The following is a 25750-nucleotide window of genomic DNA, read 5'->3' as shown; positions in this document are numbered from 1 at the left end:
CCAAGAAACCAGGTTACTGTGAGAAATGAGGTTATGCAGGAAGTTGTACCATATAGTAGTCTGGTTACTGTAAAGTGTGTATACACATGTAGCAGCTCAATAATCAGATTTGTCCTCTTCCCTTCAACCTTACTTTATTTTTTTAGAACCTTATTACTTAATTACTTCATAAAGCAACTGCACCATTTTGTCTGTTTGCCGGTCCTGAGCTGAAGACAAAAACTCTGTTGGCTGGAGTTTGACAGATGTTTACCTCTGTAGCCTGCGATCTAGTCATGTGCATACGAACAGAAAAGATTCTCAGGGAGAAATGTAGCTTGGGAAACTGATGCCCCGATCACTGAAACCACAAACCAGGTTTGAGTAGTTGATCCATGGGATATAGATCGCCATCAAACTTGATGTTTGTTTAGTGAATAAAAATGTCCCGGTTCCAGATTCTGAAATGTGAGGATTTGCTGGTTTGCTTTATGATATATTATAAACTGAATGTCGTTGTGGTTTTGGACTGTTGAATGGACAGAAACAAAGCTATCTGAAGATGTCACCAAGCAGATTAAACCTCAGTCGCAGCCCAGGTCACTTACAGTGAGTGCATGTAAATGTTCATCTACCTTCCAACCCACTTCTCTGTTTCTTATCCGTCTTATCTCGTCTTCTTCCTTTCCTCTCTCTCTCTCCCTTCAAAACTGCTGCTCACCTCTCTCTCTTCCCCTCTTTTTCACTTCTTCCTCTCTCTCTCTTTCACATGCTCACCCCCCCTCCCTTACCCTCCCCCCGCTCTCCATCCAGAGGTAACACATCCCAGGCCACCGGCGCCGTCTCCGGGGTACGAAGCACCTAATGGAAACCTGGCGTCTGGCCACATACTGTAAATACCGAACAATTTATGGACAGCGCCGAGCGAGAGAGGGGAAAGGACAGATGGAGGGGAGGGGAGGAGAGGAAGGGAGAGAAAGAAAGAGGAGTGTTGCAGAGATGAGGAGATAGGCCGGAAGCAGGGAAGCGAACCAGAACGCTCATTTGAAGGCCCAGAGAGGAACGAAATGAAATAAAGAGAGTGAGATAAAAGCAACTGTAAAACAGGCTTGTAGACGGAGAAATGGAGGAAGCAGGTGAGCAAGAGAAGATGGGTAAAAAGATAAATCAAGACACATGGAAAAGCAAGTAGAACAAAGACAGAAGAGACACTGTACAAAAAGAGGTTTTGCGTCTGAAGTTAAACTGGTTTTTGGAATAATACTGGTGCCCCAGTTCGGCTGCAAGATGCAAATGTACCGCTACAAATGTCCAGTCTGGCGCTAACAGACGTTTCTCAGGGCTGACCGGCCGCTGTACCGACATCAAAATGCATAAATGTTCCATGAAATGGCATCATCACTTCCTGAATGTGATGCATCTCCTACAGCAACATCAGCCGGGACGTTACACACCGAGTGTATGAGATATCAATTATGGTGTGATGGCTTTATTGGTCGAACTTATTATTTACATCTACGAGTGCAGCACTGAGTCACCGGGGAGGATGTTATGTTTTCCAAGAAATTAGAGTTTTCCAGGAAGTTCAAGTCTCCGCGCTTTGTTCTTACACAGACAAAAATGTACAGAGCTCGACAGTTTCTTCTTGATTCTTTGACTCTTGACCTCAAGGCCTGCTTACTCGCTTGTTCCGGAACTTTCAACCATACCACACGGTCTTCACCAAGAGAGTCAAGCCAGCCAACATGGGCCAGAAGTCGTAAATAGTCGTGCTTAAAATAATAGAAAGTTTGAGTTCCTATAGTCTGATGATGAAGACAGTGTGATAACAGTTGAAAGCTCCAGAACAAGTAACTTAGTGGACCTTGAGCTGCGTCAGTGGCAATATATACGCTTTATTATTAGTAATATTCAGACTGAACTCGTACTTGGATTTCCGTTCACTTCCATGCGGCTGGTGCACTCAAGGACACTCGACTAGTTGGCTACTGTTGGACTTTATGTTGTAAACATGGCAGAGGACGGATCCTAAGTAAACACAGACAACAGGATGACATCAGTGTAATTTCTTTGTTTAGAACAGTTGCTGTTCAGCCTTGAACATTTCAGTCTCAGAAGCTGACGTTTCCTTGAATGCACCATCATAAACAGCCAAAAACGTCTCTACCTGCAGCTGCAATACTATAAAGTAAATAAACAGTTCAGTTTAATATAACAAATAACAAGATGTACTAAATGTCTACTATTATATACTTTAGCAAGGCTCCACGGTTTGATTTTCGCAGTGAAAGAAGGACATCTGTTGAAGAACCTATAGGCTTTGGAAAATGTTCATCATTATGAAAACTCTACGCTGTCTGTAATCAACAGGCTTAAAACAACACGACAACTGATAATGTACTTCCTGGTGGGTGAAACAGGCCGTCACACGCTGTGCACCAGGTCAGGCTCAACATTTCTATCATATGCAACATGAAGGCTTGTTAGCAGACAAATTCCCATCGTTTCATGGTATATAGTATCATATAGACGAGTAAACGGACCCTAACCCCCCCCAGGTGTACAATGCGCAGAATGACGTGCAATCTCACCCTGCTAACTGAACCAGATTTAGCAGTGTCGGGGATTTAAAGGCCTCCAGCCTCCGAGTTTACCGACAACATCCTCCGACCTGCCAGTCATCCGAATACAAATCAATCACTTCTTTCCACCAAGGAACCAGATGTGCAATACAACTCTGTGAGGTCTCATCCAACGCCCCCCCACCCCCCCTTTTCTTGCATTTTTTTTGTTCAAGTCTCCGCAGACTTAATGGGAGTCATTGTAAGACACAACAAAACAAAGCATCATTAATTGAAAGGTGCTTTTTTGTCGCGAATGAAGCGCCGGTGGAATTAGAAGGCAATGTTTTGACTCACACTTCACCGTGCCGTGCCCCCCCCCCCTTCTTCTTCCCTCCCTTCCTTTTTTGTACGAGACCCAGTTATTATCTTTTACTGTTGTTTTCTGAACTTTACAAGGGGCCTCTCAGGCTCTGGCCCTTTGATGGGGTTGAGAGGAGGGTGTGGGGGACTTCTCAGACAAAAAAAAAAAAAAAGAAACTCAAGGGAGACGAGGAGTAGGTTTAAAAGGAGGAATAAATGGGCTTGTTATACAGCTGCCAAATGATAATATTAAAGCCAGACTGCATGGCGGAAGATGATCATTTAAAAGAAGTAATGCTGGTTAAACAAGAAAGATGTCAAAAAGAGGAAGAATGTCTTGTCACAAAACAAACAAAGGATTAAGAATGAACTCTGAATTTATTTACATGTAAATAAAACGTAAATCGAGAGGCGTAATCTGTAAAACTCAAATCTCTAGATACGTGATCTGAGAACGTTTCCGAGGAACTCGAGGCGTGTATTCATCCGGCACCACTGGAAGTTTCTTATATAAAATGGATTAGAAACAAATGTTTGCACTCATGTGGATATAATCAAGTCCGGGGCTCTGCGGCTGGCCTTTCAGCTGAGCTGTGCTAGGGGGATAAAAAAAAAAAAAAAATTCCAAACTCAAACTCACTCCTCTCTCTTGTTTCCAGGAACCGGCCACAAGGACTGAACGTCTCTGGGTGAGCTCAGTGCAGAGTGTTGCAGAGAGGAGAGAGGAGAGGGGAGGTGGGGCAGGCGAGGTGGGTGGGGGTGAGGGGATAGGAAGGACGTTTCTTCTTCTTCTTCTTCTTCTTCTCCTTTTTCTCTTTTTTTTTTTTGGTTGCTGGCAGGAACCGTCAGCGACCCAATCTGCTTTCAATTACCGGTGGAGGATGATGTTAGCCCTCTTCCTGTCCGTTATGTCTTGCACATGCAAACTCCAAAACATCCTGGAGTCTCACCACTGTCCCCTCATCCCTCCCTCCTCCTCCTCCTCCCCCCACCTCCCTCGCTCCCTCTGTCTCCCTCCGTTCGCCGAGAGCAGAGTGATTCATCTTCATTGCAGCGGAGGGTAAAATGGCCACAGGGTCATTTCCACTCTTCCTCAGCCTGACCCCATCGTTTAAGCGCTGGCGATTCAGTGGTCACTGCTCCAAAGAGTGGTTAAGGGATTTTCTGAACGTGCATTAGAAGGGGGGAAAAAGAGGAACCACGGCTGCTGTTGATGAGCTTTTAGTTTTTCTAGTGGTGATAAGTGTTTTGGGGTTATAAATTTGTTTTGTGCTTTAAATGATGCAAAGACTGCGTGATGTAAACCAGTCTCCTTCCTCCCGGGGCGCGTTGCAAGGTTGAATGCAGCTGAGACACAACTAATGCTGATTACAAACACAGGATCCAATACGGATCGTGTCATTAAAGATGATGCTATGAACTCGGCAGGCATGTGAGGGGAAGGTCTCTACAGTCCATGTGTCTCTTAATGATTTTCTTTTTTTTTTTTCCCCTGGCATAATTTCATTCCTGAGTAGTCTATGACATGTAACTCTGAGCTCCAGTTGAAACGGAACCAAATGTTCTTTCTGTTTTGTTTTTTTTTTCTCTTTTGATATCTTTTTCCCTGTTTTTCTACAGCTGGGGACAACGTCTAAACTGAAGCCCACTTACCTTCCCAGTACTTCCTTGAATCGGTCACTTGTGGACCCGAATGCTGTTGCGTGAGTCCTCAAAAAAAAAAAACTCTTACGTAACACAAATAAATCTTGATTTCTTTACATGGTCTCCCCATTAAGTTCGGACGTTTATTAGCTATTGCAGCTTTATATCAGCAGTCGGTCTCTGAGGTTCTTCGGATCAGGGCTTGAACCTCGGCTCCAGCCTCACAACTTAAAAAGTCAGCCTGTGTTTTTTGGCTCTTAAACCTTGGAAATCAACTCTCTTCAGACTTCAGATCTGCATCTTTTATTCTATACTTTTCTTATTTTCATTTCTTGTGTTTTTTGTTTGTTTTTTTTTGCCTGTAATTGATCTAATCTGTTGTCACGCTCTAATGTTTAGTCTGGACCCCAGGAGGAGTAGCTAATGTTCTGCATCAGCTAATGGGGATCCCTAATGAAATCATAATGAATCCTAAATCATAATCTTTTATTGTGATCCTCTTAATGATGTCTCCTCTAGAGAGGTGCTAATAAATTTTTCTTACTTGTTTACTTACTTCTTTTGACCAGCTGCATTTCTTTAACTCCTCTTGGCTGACTTAATAAAAAACACAGACAAACTTTGGCAAGATTGAGGAACTCTATCTGTCATTTTCTGGGCCTGGAAAGCATCAATTTTCCAATTTTATGTCTTTTCTTTTGCTCCTTGAACACTAACTGCAGACAGCCCTTCATTCACATTTACGGCCTGTTTCCACTGCAGGAACCATTTCAGGAACGCAGGGAACCTTACCAGCATTTCAACCAGAGGAACCGGGACTAAATGTAGTTATTCTTACATAGTCTCTGGTGCCAAAAAAAGTCCCTGCCCTGGGGGTAGTACTGCATGATGGCCCTGGAGCTACTGGGGCAGAGTTTGCAGTGCGTAACGCCGCTGATTGTTCAAACAAAAAACTTGCATGCTACTACTTGTGTACAGCTCCATTCGTGTAATAAGGAAGCACCAAAGTTCCAACAATGTTAAAACAAGGAAAAGGCATTTTGTAATGTTTACTGAGTTTAAAACAAAGTCATGTTTCTGGCTTTCTGGCTCGTCTAAGAACTGAAGAGTTTGCAGTACCTTGGGAACATCGATAGCAACCTCCCTCATGGCGCTGGGCTTCACAACAGACGTGGCCCACTGGAGGTCCTGCAGAGTGACGGTCACTGTCCCCATCAGCTGCTGGTCTGACGGTGGGTGGGAACCTCCCAGTGCTCGCCTTAGTGCATGCAAACCTGTAGAGAGAGGGTTTACATAAGTTAAGTCTCTCAGTGGATCAGAAGAAGAAAAAATTAACAAAGTTATGGCGTACAAAGAAATAAATATATATCAATGAACCATCGTGACACAGGATGGAACAAAAGTTTAAAAAATGAGTTACACTCCAACAAAAAAAAGGAAAAAGATAACAATGCCACGGTTTAAAGAGATGGAAAGAAGTCATCAGTCTTAACCAAGATTTAAAAAAAAAAAAAAAAAAAAAAAAACAGCTTTCAGTTGTCCCACAAAAGAGAATCAGGCTCAGACGCTACAACAGAAAAGGTGAATCATATAGAAAACAAAAGACTGTGAGTTGAGCCATAAAAAGGGATATAAAAGTGGTGTTTGTTTGCCTAAAGAAGCAGTGCTAGTGTCATTGTGGCTTGAGGGTTTTCATTCCAAACCCACATGCACTCAGTCCAACTTTGTACTCAAAACATTCAGGCTTGTACACGCTGCGATGATACACGCCTAGCGAATGCAAATCTCAAAATGAACGCTAATTCCCCTTTTGACGGTGAAAATAATTGGGCCTGCATTATTTTGGAGAAAGGAGAGTAGGCCGAAGGGAAGGGAAGTGTAATTGAAGCGCTTAGGGTTTGAATACCTTCAGCTCCAGAGACTCCTGCATTTGAACCAAAAGAAGACAGCAAAACAAACATTGACGTGTCAATATCAAGAATGAGCCTTTGTTGAGCCTTGCAAAAAAAAAAAAGCCTGCACTGCAGATTGATCTGAAGGAGACAGTCTGGGCACAGAAGGCGCTGCAATATGCTGAGGTGATGACTGAGTGCAGACATATGGTGCAAAACACACTTCTCGAGCAGAAGGCACAGAAAAATATTTTTATTTATTCACAGGAAAGGTTGTCAAACACGCATGCTCTTCCTGCGTCACGCTCATAAGAGTTACAAAGTGTGAGGACTGACAGCTGGAGCATCTCTAAGCCTTGGATGGATAATAATCTCTGAATCATCAGTACAAAAGATGAGCAACTGCATTAGAAAGTCAAACGTACGAGGCTGTGTGTGTTAAAACATATGGAAAAGAATAATCTACTGAACTTAAATTCTTATTATGTGCATCATTTAAAGATTGGAGCTGAGGATTACACTTTGTGTGGAAGAAGGTTTGTGAAAATCCCATTGGGAAAGTGGTCTCAGACTTTATGACCCCATTGCATGACCTTGTAACATCCAATAATAGTCAATAATTTGCATCTCATATAGGTGGCAGTCAAAGACAAACAGCCTGCTAATAATAATATTTTCTAACATTAACAGCAGCACTTCCATTCAACCATAAAGGAAGCAGGCCATTTCTAAGAGAGAGAATGATTACATCCACATTCAGATTCAATCTTAAAACAAACTTAAATTAAAATGAATAGTTAAAAAAAATAAAAACCACCCAGCACATAAAATATACAAAATATACACACCATTCAGTAAATGCCTGCATCACCACAGCAATTGGAAAACTTTGTTGGCTCCCCTTTAAAAAAGAAATGGCCCACGGTTGAACCTAATTGCTGACCACTGCTTGTTTCTGAGAAACAGCAGTAAAATACTTAGAATTGGCGGCCAGGGAGGAAGTTCATTGAGATTTGTATTTTTATGAAGCCAAATCAGTGAAATCTGGACATGCTGATCATAATGTAAATCTGTAAATGTTTCTCAGAGCATCAGTCAAGTGCACAGGGAATGTTTTTGTGTGTTTTTCTGTTTGTAATTTCCTCCACTTTACATTACTGAATAAGGTCCGCAGGTAGGTCTGGTTGCAATATTGCCTGCAATCATCACTAAATAGGCTGGGAAGAAAGAGTGAGAAAGGGAGAAAAAAAAGAAAAGTAGAGCTACGACAACGCAGAAAACGCCATGTGTGCATCAGCTTGCATCCAGCTGTGCAGATTTAACCCCTGCAGGTGGGGAGACAGGTCCTCTCTGAGTGAATTACATGCTAAATGTGGGCAATGATTAGTAGTTGCAAAACCAGCCCACAACCACGTTTCCAAGCCCGGAGTTGGGTAACAGTACATTAGACACACAACCGTTCCCGACGCACATGTGCACACACCGCACACACATAAACTATTGGCTTCCTCTTCTGAGCTTAAGGGGGCGGGGATGTCGGGCGGGAGTTGGGGTGGCGAGGGCTGGAGGGGAACGGACGTGGTCCAGGGCTGGGGGCCAGGGAGCAGACGAGAGGGGATTTACGATCAGACAAGACTGCATCCTGTTTATATTTTCCAGGACCCGTCCGACTAGGCAAGGGACAGACAGACAGACAGACAGAGAGGAAAAGGAGAGGAGGAGAAGGAGAAACACAATTAATGCTAGCAGGTTCGCTTTCTGTGAGCACGCCAAAGCTGAGGTCAATGTGTTCCCCAGGCCCGGCTCTCCGGTGTATGATGTCTTTCTTTCGCTCTTTCACTCTCTATCCCCCGTCCACCCACCCTCCTTCTCACTCTCGATCCCCCAGAGGTCAAAACATCCCATCGTTCCACCTGGCTGCCGCTTCAGCTCTTCATCTGCGTTAATGCTTCAGACCGGAGCTGCTTAGGCTGCACAAAAACATCTGGTCCGAGTGGAAGGGACAAGGCAAGACAGGACAGGATGTGGAAGGAAGCTGGGGCGAGGAGGGAGATGAGGAGCACCAGCCACAACGCCATCTGCACTAACCCCAAACCATCAGCTGCCTGCCCTGCGAAGGTGGAGGCCGCAACCTCCTTCACTGCTGAGAATACGATGGAAGAGGGAGGAGAACCGGAGAAACTGCTGTGTTTAGATCTTGTTTTAAAAGATAAAAGACGCTTTGTACAGCTGAGGAAGCTCTCCAAGAGTAGATTGTTTGATTAAAAAAGGGTAAAAAACCTAAAACCACTTGCTCAAAAATACATGCAACCCAGTAAGAAAGAGGTTCTGCATGCATATGTACTGTAGGCTCCTTTGCAAGGTTGAGATCTGATACTTATACTGCTAATTCAAGTAAAGCCTTTGCATTTTTTGCTTTTTCCATTATGATCTGGGACCGTAAGATGATACCTTATCCCAGTAAGCATACACAGACAGCTAGTTTAAAAGGGTCGGTCAATAGGAAGGCTGAAAAACGCAGCTGACAAATGTTTAATAAATGTTTCACCAAAAATCATCTGAATCTGTCTGGAGTGGATCTAGCACTTTGCCAGCAGTAATGAAAAGCCTTGCAGAGCAACAGCCTGACCAGAGGGGAAACGGGGGGTTCATAAGCCGCAGAACTCTTGAGTCCAGCCTGGACACCCGGAGGGCAGCGGAAACTTGATTCAACGATGTGACTTTAACATTTTGCCTTAGGGATTCTCTCTCTCCTGACTGCTCTTGGCCGACTCCGAGCACACATTTGGTTTAGTTATGAAAACATCCGATGGGAAGGGAGGAGGAAAAAAAAAAAAAAAAAAAAGAGGCAACACAACACAATTTAATCTGAACCTTATGTGGACTCATTTTCCTCTTTCTTTCTCTCTTTTTTTGCAATCCGTCTTTCCAGAATGCTTCGAATTCACCAGAGATCTACAGGGAGTTGAGGGCCCCCTAAATGTACAAGAATGCACATTTGCAAAACATCACACTAGTATCCAAACTAGGTATGGAACAAGAGGAAGAACTCATTTCACAGAGCTGAAGCTGACCGGGCAGAAGGGAGGAGATCGGTTATTTGTGGTTTCTCCAACAGGGATGGTCTTAATTATGTGGGTCCACAGCCGAACTCCCCCCAAATCAAGGCCTTCTCTTCAGGGGTCACATCCGCTGACCCTCACACCAAACTGCCTCCTTCTACTAAAGAATCAAACCCTCGAAATACAAAACATTATAACTCAAAGATACTTCAACTTACGATGACAGCACAAGTAACTTTAAGACATGAATCCTCATATTCTTTGACGCAGCCAACATTGAGTTTCAACGAGCGTCAAGAGATCCATGAATCAGCTTCTATCGGTGACCAGGGTTGTCTGCGATCACTGGAAAATGACTTATGTCCCACATTAGAGTATGATCAATGGTTCTACACCAGAAATCTGAACACCCGTAATTCCCACGGAAGCAATGGGCCACTGATATTCCTTGGTAACATAGTCAATCCTTCTGATAAACTCTCAACTCAACACACTAGTAGGAACATCAGTACAGTGTGGCAGTACGATTCACCAGCCCTGCCACAAAGACTACGGAGGCCCTGCACCCATCTCTAGGATCGGGACAAGAGCCGATCCCCGTATTGTTTGATGGATTTGTATTGGCAAAGGGTGCGGCAGCTCATAAACTCATAAACACCCAATTGGGACCAACCAAACCCTCCAACCACAACAGATCTACAGTAAGGCCTGGATGATAAATCAGCCTGACATGTACAGTATCAGCCAAAGTTATTATCACAGATTTTCTGGTATCAGTATGTATGTCGGCAGATAAGTAAAAACGAAGACAGTACAGAAACGCCTAAGATATGTTTATCTTTATACAGTATGTTTATCTTTGAAGACGACAAATTTGAAGGATCATTATTTGTCGATTATGACTTCTTCGTTGTCGCATCACAAAGTTATGATATTTCTACGGACAATTTCTGAATACGTTCTGTGTGTGTTTCTCTGTGGACTGAGCGCTTCAATGCTTTCACAGTATTAATATAAAAGCTAGACCTGCTTTATAATCAAAAAAGACATGGACTTCTCACTTTATACAAGATGGGGTCTTTAACTTCCAGTGATGAGGTGAAGAAAATGAGGTAGGAAGTTGGGGGGTTAAATTCCAGTAGGAATCAAAAGGTAAAACTCACAGAGCTCCACTGTCAAGACACAGCAGCTCATCACACACAGGGACCAGGAAGTTGTGTCAAAAGAAGTCCATCAGCACCTTTCACATTTCAACAGGGAAGAATCAGGGCTGTGTTTTGCGTTATGTCGCGTTGCGCTGCATCAAACTCCCGTGAGCTCGAGCTGCAGCTCTCCAGCGGCGCTGTCCTCAGATGAATTGCGAAATACTTTGGGCATTACACCATTACAAAACCACAGGAACGTTTTCATTACTCGCCGGGGCTTCCGGAACACTCTTTGCACCTGTATTTACAATACCCAACATCTGTTCCCGGAGCTGAAACACCGCAATAATATGTGCTCTTAAAGTGCGCGCACACAAACACACAGAGATGACAGACAAATACACGTGCTCACACACACTCAAAAACATGCAGAAAATGTGTGCAGGCATACATACACACACATATGGTAAATGCTAAAGAACACACACACACACACACACAAAGTCACACACAGCTGTCACTGGGTAAAGGTAAGTGCCGGGGTTAAGGAGTACAAGCAGCACATTTCCGGATTTTATAAACAGAGGCCTCAAATAAACTTCACATGCTGATCCGACTGATATTTATGTGACCCGTCCTGAAATTCCTGAAGTGTCTTTAAAAGGACAGATGAGTTGGGTAAAGCACTTTATAAGGAAAGGCAAGGCTGTAAACATCAGCGAGCATTTAGCAGTGTTTGGCCCATTTAGTCTTGCACAGCACAATTTATGTCAAACACACAAAACACAGCTCATTTTTGCCGCCGTTTTTCCCCCTCGTTTCTACACAACGGAGGAACCTCTAGTACTTGTTTCCTGCGTCTGTCGGCCAGGAAGATCAATGGGTTTGGGTTAAAAAACACTCAAGCACCGACTATTTAGGTTTGGGGGATTTTCGCTAAGCGTGTTAGCCAAATCACTTTGCACATTTTACCAAGTAAATCATTTAGGCCGTTTAGTCTAAGTTGGAGAAGTGGATGCTAAATATCGAGCCTGATCTTTCTGAATAACAGGCTAACCAAAAAGCTTTCAGCGGACGCAGTGCAGAGTTGTGTGTTTATTATTCTACATAATCAATTTTACTGGCTCTTTTTGTTCCAGTGGGCTTCCCCTGTTTAGAGAGGCTTGTAAACAGTGTGTCCGGATGTGGCACAAACCAAACACGCACGCACCCGCGTACAAACTCGAACAAACATGTGCACTCACACACACAATTTACACTGTTTAGACTGTGGAAATGAGTCATCTGCTAGCACCAGGATCAGTTGAACGCCAACAGGACGACAGAGAGACGCCCCGGAGTCCGTGAGGCTCCACATGACAGCCTCCAATAGCCACACAAAAACACCTAGAGGGATTCAATATGTCAAGCTGTTTTGTACAATCTGTGCTGAGCTGGGAGCAGGGTCAACGCAACGTTTGGCGAAATCAGCGCCTGTGTGGTTGTATCGGAGGAAATCTTTTCAGGGATCTCGTGCAAATATATAAATACAACCTTTGAATCAGCACATCACCCTGTTTGCCCATTTCATTTCTTCTTCTACACTTCCAAATACAGTACACAAAATAGATTCACAGGTTCTGCAACAGCCAGCTGTGGCTTTGTCTTTCTACAATGTTTTAAACTGATCCTACTCTGCAAATTCCAACATAATTTGGTTTTTGACCACAAAAAGGAAACATTTTCAACTTAACGTTGTCCACTACTTTAGAGGCCTTGGTGAGGTAAAATTATCTAGTGTTTCATAAGAAAAATGCTTCATTAGTGGAAAATCAGAAAAAATCATTTGTTTAGCAGCAACATTTTTCCTTCTGTCTTATCCTTTTAATCATCCCATGGCCGATCAGATTTATGTTGGGACCTCCTGATGGGTCCCGGCCCCCAGGCAGGGAACCACTGGAACCACTGATCCAACACAGATCTCTTGTCTCAAGCTACTACTTTTTATTTAGTTCATTTTATTTATGTTTCTTTCTGATTAAATTACTGTATTTTGTACTGGGACTTCCTTGTTTGTAGACGGTTTGGTTTATTGTACAGATAAGTTTATTGGAAAAAGTCTTATAAAGATATGAAGGGCACGAAGTCTATGTGGTGTTTTTAAAAACAAAAAGCCAAAATGTTGGGTCTTTCCTTTCTTATGCCGATTATGCCGAGTCTTTTACAGCCTCTATTCAACATCAAATATTAAATATTTAGTTTTATATTTTCCTTTCTTTATACAGAATTCTAACTCACACATGGAGCCACGATGCTGCAGTTCTGCACCTAATAATCAATAAAACATGGGCCTTCTACAAAGGCTCTATCCATGTCAGCCTATGTAGTAACAGTGTTCGTGCTGAAACACGTCTGACATGAAGCCCAGGCAGAATGACGTGACGGGGAGCTACATCAGATACAACAGGAACGCTGCTGCTGGCGTGCAGGCTGCGACTAACACAGTCCAGTAGATCGTCTTAGTGTGTACATAAATCTGTCAACCTGCAGGAAACAATGACGAAAGCCATGTTCAGACACACTGACTGAGACAGAAGACCGTGAGTCGATGCGGAGGAGTGAGTTTGATTGAAAGTCAGTATCCACAACTGCAAACTGTTGAGGGTTGTTTGTCTCCTAAACTTGTGAAATCCTGACGCAAAACTTAGAAAGATTCAAATAGAAAAAAAAAAATCCCTATGTCGTTAAATTTAAAAGAAAAATTTTAAAGAAGCCATTGAAGTTGCATCAGTTCAGTAACCAGCTTTGATCTGTTGTTACGTTGCTGTTAAAATTCAGATCAGTATCTAAACTGCAGTGAGTCTATCCACACTCCCTGCTGACAATACATTCACTGCTAGCACCCCAGCTTGGCTGTTTACCCCCTCAGCAATATAACATTTGCCCACTAGAGGTCACCATTTAGGGTTACTGCAGTTCAGACCTTTCCTCCTGCAGCAGAGAACAGTGAAGAAGCAACAAGGGAAGGTAATTATGTACTTTAACTTTTGAGATACTTCAAATAAATAATTAATCATAAAGTTATGAGTCTTTATTTTGAATGCAAGACAATGAGACGAATCTGAATGAAGAGCGTGAATCACAAGCTGCCACATCCTCAGCCACCAGATTTGTTTTAGTTTTAGAGTGGAGCTTTACAGGAGGAAGTCGGTGAATAATAAATACATATAAAAAACAGTACTGAAGTTATAACAGGAGAAGATGCTGAAAAGGAGGGTTCACCCACGTCCCATTCACGGCTGCTAAAAGGCGTTTAAAAAGCCCATAGCTGAAGGAATAAAAGGCCTCAAATACCTGTTAGTGCCACCTGCAGGGAGGTAAAACCTCTGCACTGATGGAAGCAAATAAACTGAACGCGCAGAGGGTGCTGGGACTCCAGTTAATAGACCTAACCAGTTCCGCATTTCTCTGGCTTGCATGTTGAAGGCATATCTTCAGAGGATCGGAGAATCTGGCCCAAGAAGAACTGAAAATTTTTTATTGTTTTAAACTGGCGTCAGGGTTTTCTGTCAGTTTCTACCATATTTTTTAAAGATATATTGCAAGAAAAGCTGCATGAGTACAGAGTGGGTGTGTTTCTATCTAAAAGAGTCGGGCAAACATGATGGTGCATTCTTAATAATGAGACGCATTCCTGTTTTTTCTCTCCAGGTTTAAAAATCCTTCCTTTCATTAAGGGATCACGGTGTTCAACCTGGATTCCCTCGGTCAGTGCATATGATGTAAAGCACAGATTTTCTTAATAATTTGGGTGCTCAGCGGAGGCTTAAAAGGGATTTGAGGTGACCTCGATGAAACAGACTTTAATAGATCGGGTATGAGTGCGCTCTTGCATTACATTACATTTCGAAAACTGGCCGATCCGTGATCAACTGTAATTAAAGTGCTGATTATATAACACATCTGTCGTCAAGAAGTTGTTTCGGGGCTCGGTACAACCCGGACTGGACAAACAAAAACTTCCCTAATGACATCAAGATTTCCATCCATTCTTTTGCGTGCACACAAACAGGCTCAAGAAGAGAAGAAACGCACACACAGAAAACAGCCACTTGGCCTTGTCATCCTTCCCTCTGCCCTTCTCCAGAGATGAAGAATTGATTTAAATAGTCTCTGATCTATAAGCAGGTTGGTATTGTACTAAAGGCAGGATGTGAAACTCCCACCGCAATGTGCTTTCGTGTATGTGCTGCTTCGTGCGTATGCGTGCATGCTTCTCTGCAGCTGTGCAAGGTGGGGATCTAGTGCGTGACCTTAGTGCGTCGCAGCCGTCGCAATACAGTTCCCCCCCGTTTTCTTTTTGTTTTTTTTTTCAGGAAGCGGTGCGTCGGAGCGTACGCTCCCGCAGCAGCTCATTGTTACCTGAGCAGCAGAAGGAAACAACTGCAGTTCCTACTCGATGTGTTTTTGTGCCTTTTTCGGCTTTTGTTCCTTTCAATGAAAGCAAAGGAGGAAAAAACACATCAACTTGTGGGCACATGTGTTTGTTGTGTGGCTGCATGTGTCTGTTTGTGTGGTGGTGGTGGGGGAGAGGGGGCCTGGTGAGGGTGGATCCTTTACCCATGATCAAACTCTCTCACACACACACACACACACACACACACACACAGGCAGTCAGTAACACGTTGTCTCAAACTTCTATTTACATCTATTCATCTTTGTTTTACACCTTCTATCAACAAAAGGATCAAATGATTCTGTGCACGTGAAACGGTGCTCGTAATGTTATAATTATCACCCGACTCTGCAGATCTACAGAGCATTTCCAAGTCTTTCCGCTCACTGTTTTGTTTTTTATGTTGTGTTTCACTCTCACTGCTCTCACAGTGCTAAAAAAAAAAAAAAAAAACCCCTGCTGTGCACCACCTGCTCAGCACCAAACAGCCGACACGGTTAGCGACTCGCTGGTGAGAAGACACGAGCGCACGACGCCGACTGTCTCAATTCCAGCTGTGAAAGTGCAACATGTTTAAAATCTTAATCAAACTGACGATTACAGGCATTTGTTTATTAATCATACTACTCCAATTTCTTGCCAATTATTGTATTACATTAGAGTAAACCAAACTACACTACAGCTACAGTTTCCCATCATACGAGCCGAGTTCACAGTGCTGTGGTGTGTGTTGAATTAGCATTTGGAAAAAAAGAAAAGGCAGAAAAAAATAAAAGAAAAAAATCAGTTGGAATGATAATTTATTTGCGTTTGCATTTTATTTTCATAGAAAAAAATATCTAAAAATGATGATGTGATTTGTGCGGGGGCTTGTAACAAACAATCACGTGTCTTTGTGTCTGGAGAATATGATTTGCAGGCCGGAGGCATCTCTGTAGCACCACAGTGTTTTTATTTATGGTCTGTAGTGACACATTTAACCATCATCAAAAACAAAGTGCTGCTCCTGTGATCTGGATGTTGCAGTCTACTTTAATTAATTGTTGTAAAGAGTTTTTCTTTTTTCTTTTTTAAACTAATATTGGATTTTTAGCTAGATAATCACAGTATTGCTGGTAACAATTACTGCTCTGTTGTATATGTATTGGAAGTTAAAGTCCATAGTTGCTAACAGTTGCATATTTAGATAAACATTATGAGGTTTGTTGCCTAAATCTTTGTTTAGCCAACTCCTCTCAAGCCACAGCTACAGTTGTGTTTCTGTGGGAAAGAGACGTTTCATTACATATCAGAATATTCACTTTCTTTTACATCGCTCCTGACCTGTTGTTCAGACGTCTCGTCATCTTGTTCGGTGAGAGATATTTGTCATTTGTTATATATGATATAGCTGGTTTAATGGCTAGGCTAAAATAAAGAGGTTAATGTTAGTCTGCTAGCTGAAATGTGAGATAGATACGTGAGACCGACATGACATGTGGATGCCAGTAGATTTGACACTCACTTCCTGAGCCTTTATAGCTCTATTTGTGTTCTATTTCACTTCAGTTTGCATTTTATTTGCACTTTATTTCACGATTGAAAGAGCCTACAGACAGAAGTAAAGACAGAACAAAGCCTTGAATGAATTCTGAATCTGTTGGTTCTCCTGTGGTGTTCTTGCGAGAGCCTGTGTTTGTCTAGTGATTTGGGTTTGGAGATTTTTGGGGGAAGCGAGCAAACGAGTCCAACGGGGTTGGGGAGGTTGTTGTCTCCCTGCGGGGCGTGAGGAGGTTTCTCAGAAAACACTGCCAGTCACGTCTGGCCCTCTGCGGACAGTAAATCACGCTCTTCGCCGGATTGCTTCCGCACAGCAGCCCCAGCTCCCTCCTCAGCTGGAAATGCAATACGCCACGTACCCCAGGCGCCGGGACCACCCAGGAGGCACATGGGGTCACACACACACACGCACACACACACACACACACGCACACAGAAAAACAACTGTGCATGTGCTCGTACGATCACACACACACACCCACACCCACAATCAAGCACATGTATAAGCCAATATGTTAGTCCTCGGGATGTGAGGTGGATTGGTTTGTGGCGGCAGGGGTGAGGGGGCAGAGGAATTTCACAACAAGTGGTGGTTTCACTGGTTTCTCTCACTGGGATCTGAATACCACAGAAACTCCCAACTTCCTCTTTGGCACATATCAAAGGATGTTTGACCCTCTGTGTTCAGAGGGGCTGCAGACTCGTCGGACTCCAAGAAAACATCGATAAATAATTTTTAGAAACTAATTTAGGAAGAAATAAAGTACTAGGAATTGTGGTTTGGGCGACGTCCTAAAGGCAGAGGTGGGGGTCGAGAGACAGAGAGGGAAAATAATATGAGGGCTAAAATCCTAATGCTCAATAACAAACTGCTATTCGTATGCCATTTGTTTGTTGGTTGAATGCCTGAGCCCGTGAGGCAAACCGAAATACTAAAAAGAAATGGTGAGTCAACATTTTTCGGCGAGTTGCCATGTGCAACTTTATTTTCCCAAATGATGCTGGTTTCGGGAAGAGCAGAGAGGCAGTGGATGTAAAGAGCAGCAGTGATGTTTCACAACTGCTCTGCGGAGCTGTGGAAGTTTTTTCTTAGTTTCGGTTCACAGCCTATAGCTGAGCGTCTAGTGACAGTATTTGTCACAGTGATTAAATCCATTACTAAAGACATGATGTATTCAGGGAACTTGTTACCGTTCCTTCAGCGGGCACTCAGAAGGAAGATCCTTGTAACTAACTGAATATCTATGATAATCCATGTCACTTTTCTTGTCTCATTCTATGTGATGGAGCCCAGAGGAGAAGGAAAATGAAGGAGAAGATTGTCGAAAAACACCACAAACCATATTAAAACCCAGACCACATGGCACCCAGCCTCACCAATCCAAAACATTTTGGGTATCATCAGCTTCCTACAACTCGGAGACATGTTTTTCTTTTTAAAAAATCCCAAAAGCCTTTTGACAGTAGGACAGTGTTGACTCGCCTGCTTCTTTGCAAACAGCTGCGAGGTCTGCTCCTACGTATCCATGAGCGGCATCCGCCAGCTGCGTCAGCTCCTCGCCGGTGGCGCTGCACGGCACCGAACTCAGCTGCTTCTGCAAAATGTCTGCACGCTCCGCTGCACCAGGAACTCCCACCTGCCAAAAATGGAAAACAGCAGAACAGAATGTTTTATTTACACGTTGAGTGACTGCGGCGGAGCCTCTTCGAGGAACTTGAGTAGATCACGACTCACGACAAAGATCTTTTTCAGCATCGTGATCGTTCTTCTCAACGATCGTAAACAGACAATATCTTGAATGAACCTTAACTTCTCAAATTCAGGACTGTGTTTCTCAGTATTAGACCATTCACCACCCACTTCCGCTTACAGTACGCACCTCCAGCTCCTTGTCAAAGCGCCCTGGTCGACGCAGGGCAGGGTCGAGGGCATGGGGCCGGTTTGTGGCCCCCAGGACCAGCAGCTGACCTGAGTGACCCTCCTGAAAAGGAAAGAGAGCAGAGATCGCTTTAAAACACAGATACCGAATTAACTGTCCATCTCCCGCTCCATCCTACCCTCGCTGGTGAACAAGAGCCCGAGACACTTCCACCGTTTCCTGGCAGAGACGGATCGGTGCGGCACCAGCAGTAAAAAAGGACGTCGTACCGGACTGTTGTGGTGAAGAGGGAGTTGAGCTCTCGATTGTCATTCCAACCTTAACCTATGGTCATGAGCTTTGGGTGGTGACCAAAAGAATGAGACTGCGGATACAGGCGGCTGATATGAGGTTAAGCTCAGCCTTAGAGCGACCAGACCAGACCCAGATAAGACGTAGAAAATGGATGGAGGGATTAACGCACAGCATATAGAGTAATCTATATTAATGTTTTTTGTCTTTTCTTATTCTTGCAGCTCATGAAACAGAATCTGTATCTACTGATTTACTTTGAGAGGCTTTGATATGTGACTTTAAAGCTGCTCCAGGCGACACAATGAACTTTCCACTTTTAATGGTAACTATTGGAGTTCAGTTGTTTGCCCAATGACACAGCTGCTGCAGCTCACAAGTGTAAAAATAACAGATGAGCGATACAGACGGGTACAACTACGTCTCAGCCAAATCTGCTGTTCTGGCTGAGACGTACACCAGGAATTATACATATTAAAACAGCCTTGTATTTACTGTAACTTCGTGACGACGCATTTGTGACTCCAACCCCCTGTTCAGCGTTTCGTGTGCTTAAGAAGTTTGGTTATTTTTTAAATCCTCTGTGGATTTTCGACCTGGGTCTGATGCTAAACGCCACTGGTTTCCTGTGGTGGTCTGCCTGCAAGATGAGAAATATTTTTTTTCCACCTTTCAGGCAGAACAGAAACACAAATAAATTACAGCGCAAGTAAGAATGCTGTGGAGCAGGAAGTGCTTTCTCTGCATTCCACGAACCAATCAGTGCCGATGACCTTGAATCCTCTAGTCTGGAAAACATACAGGAGCGGGGGGGGGGCACGCTGGGAGTTGATGTATCTGTGTAATATCACCAACCGTAAACGAGGGCTCGCTGCACGGGGACTTTGCTGATAAAGTTATGGCAAATTGGCAGGTCATGGCGAACTTGGGTGATTTCTTTCCCAGGCTCCTATTGGGCGTGTGTATGTGTGTGTATGTGTGTGTGTGTGTGTGTGTGTGTGTGTGTGTGTGTGTGTGTGTGTGTGTGGGGGGGGGGGGGGTGATCTTCTTTTTTCTCATCAGGCACTCAAAGAGCGTTCGGCGGATGAACGACACCCCGGAGATACAACCCACGGTGTGTGTGAAGGGCGTCCAGCACGCAGAGATGGTTTCTGCATGACAGTCTGCGTTTCCAATGAGGACATTTCCTGACAGAGCCTCGTTCTGAAGTCTGTGCGTTGAACAAGCAGCTGTCGGTCAGTGTAACACAGCGATAATCATTCTGATGCAAAAAACACTGTTGGGGAGGAATACGTATAAACGCAGTTTTCAAGATGTAAGCTGAGGCGGAGACATTTTCCCCGAGCATCATTTGAAAAATAATTTTCACCAGAGAAGACGCGGGTTTAGACGGAGTAACAGGAACACTTATATAAACATGGAAGAGAGATCCAATTATAGAATAGATAATAATAATAATAATAATAATAACAATAATAATTACGATAGTAATAATAATATTATCAGTTAAATTCATCTTTAACTTTCTTTTGTCTCTTTTTGGGGAAATGAATTTGACTCAAATACAAGTGTAGGGAGGTGGAGAGAGTCTGTGACCATAACTATACAAAAGTGTACAAAAAGAACAATTACACTTAAAGGTCTCGTACTGGTTAAAGTCTTTGTTGATTATAAAGCAGGTTTAGCTTCTATATTAATACTGTGAAAGCATCAAAGCGCTCAGTCCACAGAGAAATACATTGATGTAGTGCATGTGCAAAGAAAAGGTTATAGAATCAAAAAAAGAGCTGCCATTATTTTAACCTAAGAGTCAGCACTCTGTCTGAATGTATTAGGTAAGGGGTGCGGGACTTACTGAACCGATCCCGTCCATCAGAGTCAGGAGAGAAGCGACGACTCGTTTCTCCACCTCATTCTGCGCTCCCTCTCTCTTTGGGCACAAAGCATCCAGCTCATCAATAAAGATTATCGCAGGTCGCCTATCAAACCAAGAAAGGATGTAAGACATGTTAAATACCAACACTCTGAACAGTCTTTATAAAGCGGCCAAAAAGACCAACAAGACGGGAACAACCAAAATCATAGAGGTGATGCTGACAAATTCTCAACTCCACATTTTAAGACTTTAGATGACAGATCCAATTTCATTAGCTTGTGCTTGATGTTTGGATTTATATATGGGCATGGTCAGCTGGATGAATGACAAACTTTACCTCTGAGAAGCTTCAGTAAATATCTGTCTCAGCCTCGCTTCCGTTTCACCGTAGAATCTGCAAAAAACAAATCAATATAATAATACACACACATATATACATATATCTTTAAGTGAATGAACTGACTCTGTTAATTCTGTGCATTTTACTAAGCACTGACATACTGGGGCAGAAAAAGTTTTTGAGCCACACGGTGTGATCGTACTTGCTCATGATCTCTGGGCCGTTGATCACCGTCATGTGAGCTCCGACCTCGTTGGCTATGGCTCGTCCAATCATAGTCTTCCCTGTGCCCGGGGGACCATACAGGAGAACTCCTCGGGGAGGTGGGATCCCTGCATTGATAACACCTCACGATTAGATCTTTGTTAAATGCAGTGTTAGATTATCTCCTTACATTATGGTTCTGTTTTAATGTCTGATGTGAAATGACATTGAGCTACCTGACCTACCATAGTTTCGGAACAGCTCTGGGTGTTTCAGAGGAAGCTCAATGGTCTCTCTGATGACATCCAGCTGGCTGCAGAGCCCACCAATCATGCTGTATGTGACCTTTGACCTTTTAGCCTCCGCATCTGGATCCTGCGGCCCTGCTCTCTCTCTGAAACTGACTTTAGTGGAGCAGGAGAGGCAGTAGAAGGTGTCAGTACTCAAAGCACCACCAGGTGGAGCTGTGGGGATTTTCTCTGTCTGCTCTGATTTGAGTGAGCTCTCCAGACTGACAGCATCCTGCTCTGACCCTGCAGGAGGATTCTGGGAGTTGTAGGAGGGACTGCAGGGAGAGGGGAGTGAGGAGAGGGAAAGGAGCTGGATCGGTCGCCGTGGGGTGCTGGCTGCAGGACCAGGCTCTCCAGGCGTGCCTGGTGTCCCGTCAACACTGCTGTCATCCACTGTGAGCATGCTGAGCTGCAGGGAGAGGTCGGCTGACGTGGAGTCCAGCACAGAGTTCATCACAGAGGACTCCTCAGTGTCAGGACCTAGTCCTGGGGGAGGAGCTGGTCTCTGGAGGGTGACACCATCCTCCCCTCTTATGGTTTCGACCCGGAGACTGCATGAGCGGCCAAAGTAGGTCAGGAACAGGACATTTCCTGGCAGAACGATGTTCCCAACTGGCACGAGAGGAACAAACCACGAGCATTATTCCAGCAGTAAAGGCAACACAATAAAAAAAAAAATTCACAGTATTCTTCTCTTTTTTCCGCAGTAGAGTAAGTGTTCAGGCCTAACACGTGCAAAACTGACTTACCTGATGATCTCAAGAGGAAGTTCTTGAACTCATCTGTCTCTAGAGTGTCGTCTTTGGACCTGAACAAAGGTTATATGTGAGAATAAACTACACACATTTTGCATAATCTCTTTTACAGGAGTGTCCTGGTTCAAATAGCAGCGCCACACAGAACATAAAACGTAGGTTACAGAAACATAATATTGACTTATGATGACTTATGTAATATGTGTGTCTAATAAATGTACCCCAAAATGTGATATAAGACAGATGCACTGTCGATTAAGAGATGTATTAAATGCATGAATAGAATATAAAGAATACTAACTGACTACTGACATTTGAACTGTAGCTGCCACATACAGCCAGCAGGTGGCAGCATTACCTTGAAATACAAAATAAAATGTAAGCCAAAGACCTCTGAGTCTGTGTCGTAAGGTTTTTCATAAAAGATATAAAATGATTTTTTAATGCCACTAGTTTCTTGTTATAACGACATATCAACTTGACTTATACCATATTATTAGAAGAAAAATTACCTTTAACAAAATACGCTGGTTTTGTGAAGTTACAAAAAGGTTTTCTGATATAATAAGATAAAGTGATATGTTGTTGCAACTACAAAAGTTTCTTGTAAAGATTGAATAATCTGGTATCTAGGAATAACAAGAAAATAAGTAAAACATGATTCAAACTGTAAAAAAAAAAAAAAAGTAATGTTATCTATTATTTATAATATGGAGCGCGAGAACCTGATGATCCTTACCTGTTGCATAAAACCACCTCGTCAGCCTGAAGCACAGGACCGGTTATCGGTTGCAGCGTCACCTCGTCCCCCGACTTCACTCTCAGGTTGGTCTGGCCATGTTTCTGAAGACCAACTTTTCCACCTGGAAAGGGGCGACGGGCCATCCCAAACACACCTGTAAGACAGGTGATACATCAAAAAGCTTCAGAGCTGAAACTTATTTACAGGCGGCTAAAGGTCAGGAAGGTGACATCCTGAGAAGAGAAACCACCAATAAACTAAAGATTTATAACACAAAACAAAACATTACTCATCTAATGTTAGTCAGTGCAGCTTTAAAATAACAATAAAACTGTTAATAAAATGTCGGACATCCAGAGAGGGGAGATGAAGGGGGGGGGGGGGGGGGGGGCACCTCTTGTTGTCCTGTGGGACTCGTCAGTAGGACCGGTCTCCCGATGCACACACTGGCTGACTTCATTGAATTGAGGCTCATTTGGGCTAAAGTTGATCTGCAGGTTTTGGGTGTTTTGTCATCAGCTGTGAATAAAATCAACAAAATAATTTAATTCCTTCACAGAAGTAAAGTAAGTCCTACATTCAGGCTAAGCAGCCAATCTGTCATAGGAACACTGAAAGAGGATTTTTTGTTTTCATACTGGCCGTCAGGAGATCGTTTCCTAATGTGCTTTCAATGTAAGTGATGGGGGCAAAATCCAGTTCATCCACATTTTAATGTTCAGATGAAGCTAATTCAATACTTCAGCAGTTAGTTAGCCAAATCAAGCAGATATCTTCCAATTAAGTATCGTACGTAAGTACTATTTTGAGGTACTTTATTTATTTTATTTATGTATTTATTTACTGTATTTGAGTTAGAGATACAAGTTGTATTTAAAATACAACAAATTGTTGAATATTAAACCTGTGGTTACCAAACCTTCTGAGTTTTTACAGCTTATATACAAATCTGTGTCCAGTAAAGGCCCCTTGTCACATTTTATTTATCTATGAGGAGTCAGCAGTTACACCAAAGAGACATTTCCCCTCCAAACGTATCAGATAGTTTCATTTAAATAAGTGTTTGACGCCCTGAGAGGTAAAATTAACCAATAATTCAATCATTAGAGAAAAAAGTCCAACAACTGAAAAGAGATTTGTGCACCTGGACTTTGTGTTTTCCTCCTGCTTCTCCTATTAAATCAACTCACAGTCTTTTTTAATCTGTTGACCCTTTTTCGAAACCTAGGTTGGGAACCACTGTATCAGATTAGCAGACATATCAAAAGTATCTGTACTGCAGGAAAAGCTGACATCATTATTATTTTCACAGTGATGTATCAGTGTGTTGTGTAAGCAGCATTTTACTGTTGCAGCTGCTCGAAGCAGAGCTGGAGTATTTCTTCATGGTGGTATTGGTTCTTTTACTAAATAAAGATACTTCCTACATTACGGGTTACAGTATGTTTGATGTAACATTTCCTCTTTGTGTTTCAAAGGGGTAATTTATCACTAAAAGGACTGTCACTCTGGAAGATATCATTTTTATTTGTCTGTCACACTGTGTGGGTGAACATCCTCAAAAGCTGAAAGCCACTTTTAGCCTCAGTGTTTCATGTTCAGTCCAATCTGCTGGAGTCCAAGAGATAAAACAGCAGCAGAGCATCCAACAGAATCACAAGGACAGAGCTTCCGTATTCAAGCACATCTATGTGATACAGCTGACTGGTGCGTCAGTCTTACCTTTCTCTATGAAATCAGTGACAGTGAATGAGTTGCTGTTTGAACTTTTGCTGTTCCCTCCGTCGTGTCCAGATGTTTGCAGGTTGGGGGAGTCATTTGAGCCCTCCTTCAGTACTACCGAGCCATCTCCTTCACTTGCTTTTTTCGATTTGCTTTTATTTTTCTTTGAAGACATTTTAAATGTGAAAATATTCTCCACGTGAAACTGCAAACATGTGTAAACACGGAGCAACTTCCTGGTTGTTTGTTTGGCCCCGCCCCCTTTACCGTAAACCCCGGAATCTTTGTCAGAAAATTACTTCAGGTGACTATTTTGTATCGATTCCATTTTCCTATCGTCGTTTTTCTACGAGATTCGATTTCTAACAATTAATAAAATGTTTTTGCATCGAAAACTAAACTAAAATGGCCTCGAGAAAAAAAAAAGCAAAACCCCATTGAAAAAATCATATAATTTTAGTTTTTCTTTGTTACAGGCTCGCAGAAAGTAGTTTAATAAGATTAAAAGTACGGAAAACATCATTAATACACAGACTTAAATTCGGCATATAGCTAATATGCCACACATCGCTTTTTTCATGGTTTTCAACGGCTTATTTGGATTACTTGTTAGCTTTTCTTCGCGCCAGATGACATATTGAAGAAAACCCGCCAAAGCCACAGCCAACAGTGTTAAAACTATTATACACGTTATTGGCACCTGGGTAAAAGGGTTAATTTGTAGATTTGTCGGCCGAATTTAACATCAGACCTCAGTGAGTCTTCTAGGACTAACGTTAGCCTTGGTATGTTACCGAGGTAGTAGTGATTAGATAAAATTGTCGGATGTGTGAATGGAGTTCGTCACATCCGCTTGTCTGTCCCTGCTGCTTGTAGCTAGCTAATCCTCCATGAGCTATGTTAGCAGGTCATTACGGTATTTATGCAACTTCCAGGGCGGACTTTTACGTAACCGTACTACGCTGTGCGCATATGCCGGTTGGAAACTGAACAAACTCTACCTTTGAAACGGTTTTTTAAATTATCTTCT

At 42.9% G+C, this 25750-nt stretch overlaps 1 protein-coding gene across 1 annotated transcript in view; it reads right to left on the bottom strand.

The window, feature by feature from the left end:
• Nucleotides 1–24901, bottom strand: part of afg2a (AFG2 AAA ATPase homolog A) — a 110176-nt gene extending 85275 nt beyond the window's left edge. The window contains 12 exon segments of the mRNA XM_056382292.1: nt 5667–5821; nt 18104–18257; nt 18501–18602; nt 20647–20770; nt 21005–21061; nt 21210–21339; nt 21457–22113; nt 22251–22309; nt 22996–23128; nt 23131–23152; nt 23393–23517; nt 24721–24901. Of these exon segments, the coding sequence (XP_056238267.1) occupies nt 5667–5821; nt 18104–18257; nt 18501–18602; nt 20647–20770; nt 21005–21061; nt 21210–21339; nt 21457–22113; nt 22251–22309; nt 22996–23128; nt 23131–23152; nt 23393–23517; nt 24721–24895 (1893 nt within the window). The 5' untranslated portion in view covers nt 24896–24901.
• Between the last annotated feature and the right edge of the window lie 849 nt (nt 24902–25750).

The sequence above is a fragment of the Seriola aureovittata genome, chromosome 8 (genome assembly GCF_021018895.1).
Source record: "Seriola aureovittata isolate HTS-2021-v1 ecotype China chromosome 8, ASM2101889v1, whole genome shotgun sequence".
Lineage (NCBI taxonomy): Eukaryota > Metazoa > Chordata > Actinopteri > Carangiformes > Carangidae > Seriola > Seriola aureovittata.
The sequence above is the reverse complement of the archived record's forward strand: the minus strand, read 5'-3'. Positions and strand labels throughout refer to the sequence as shown.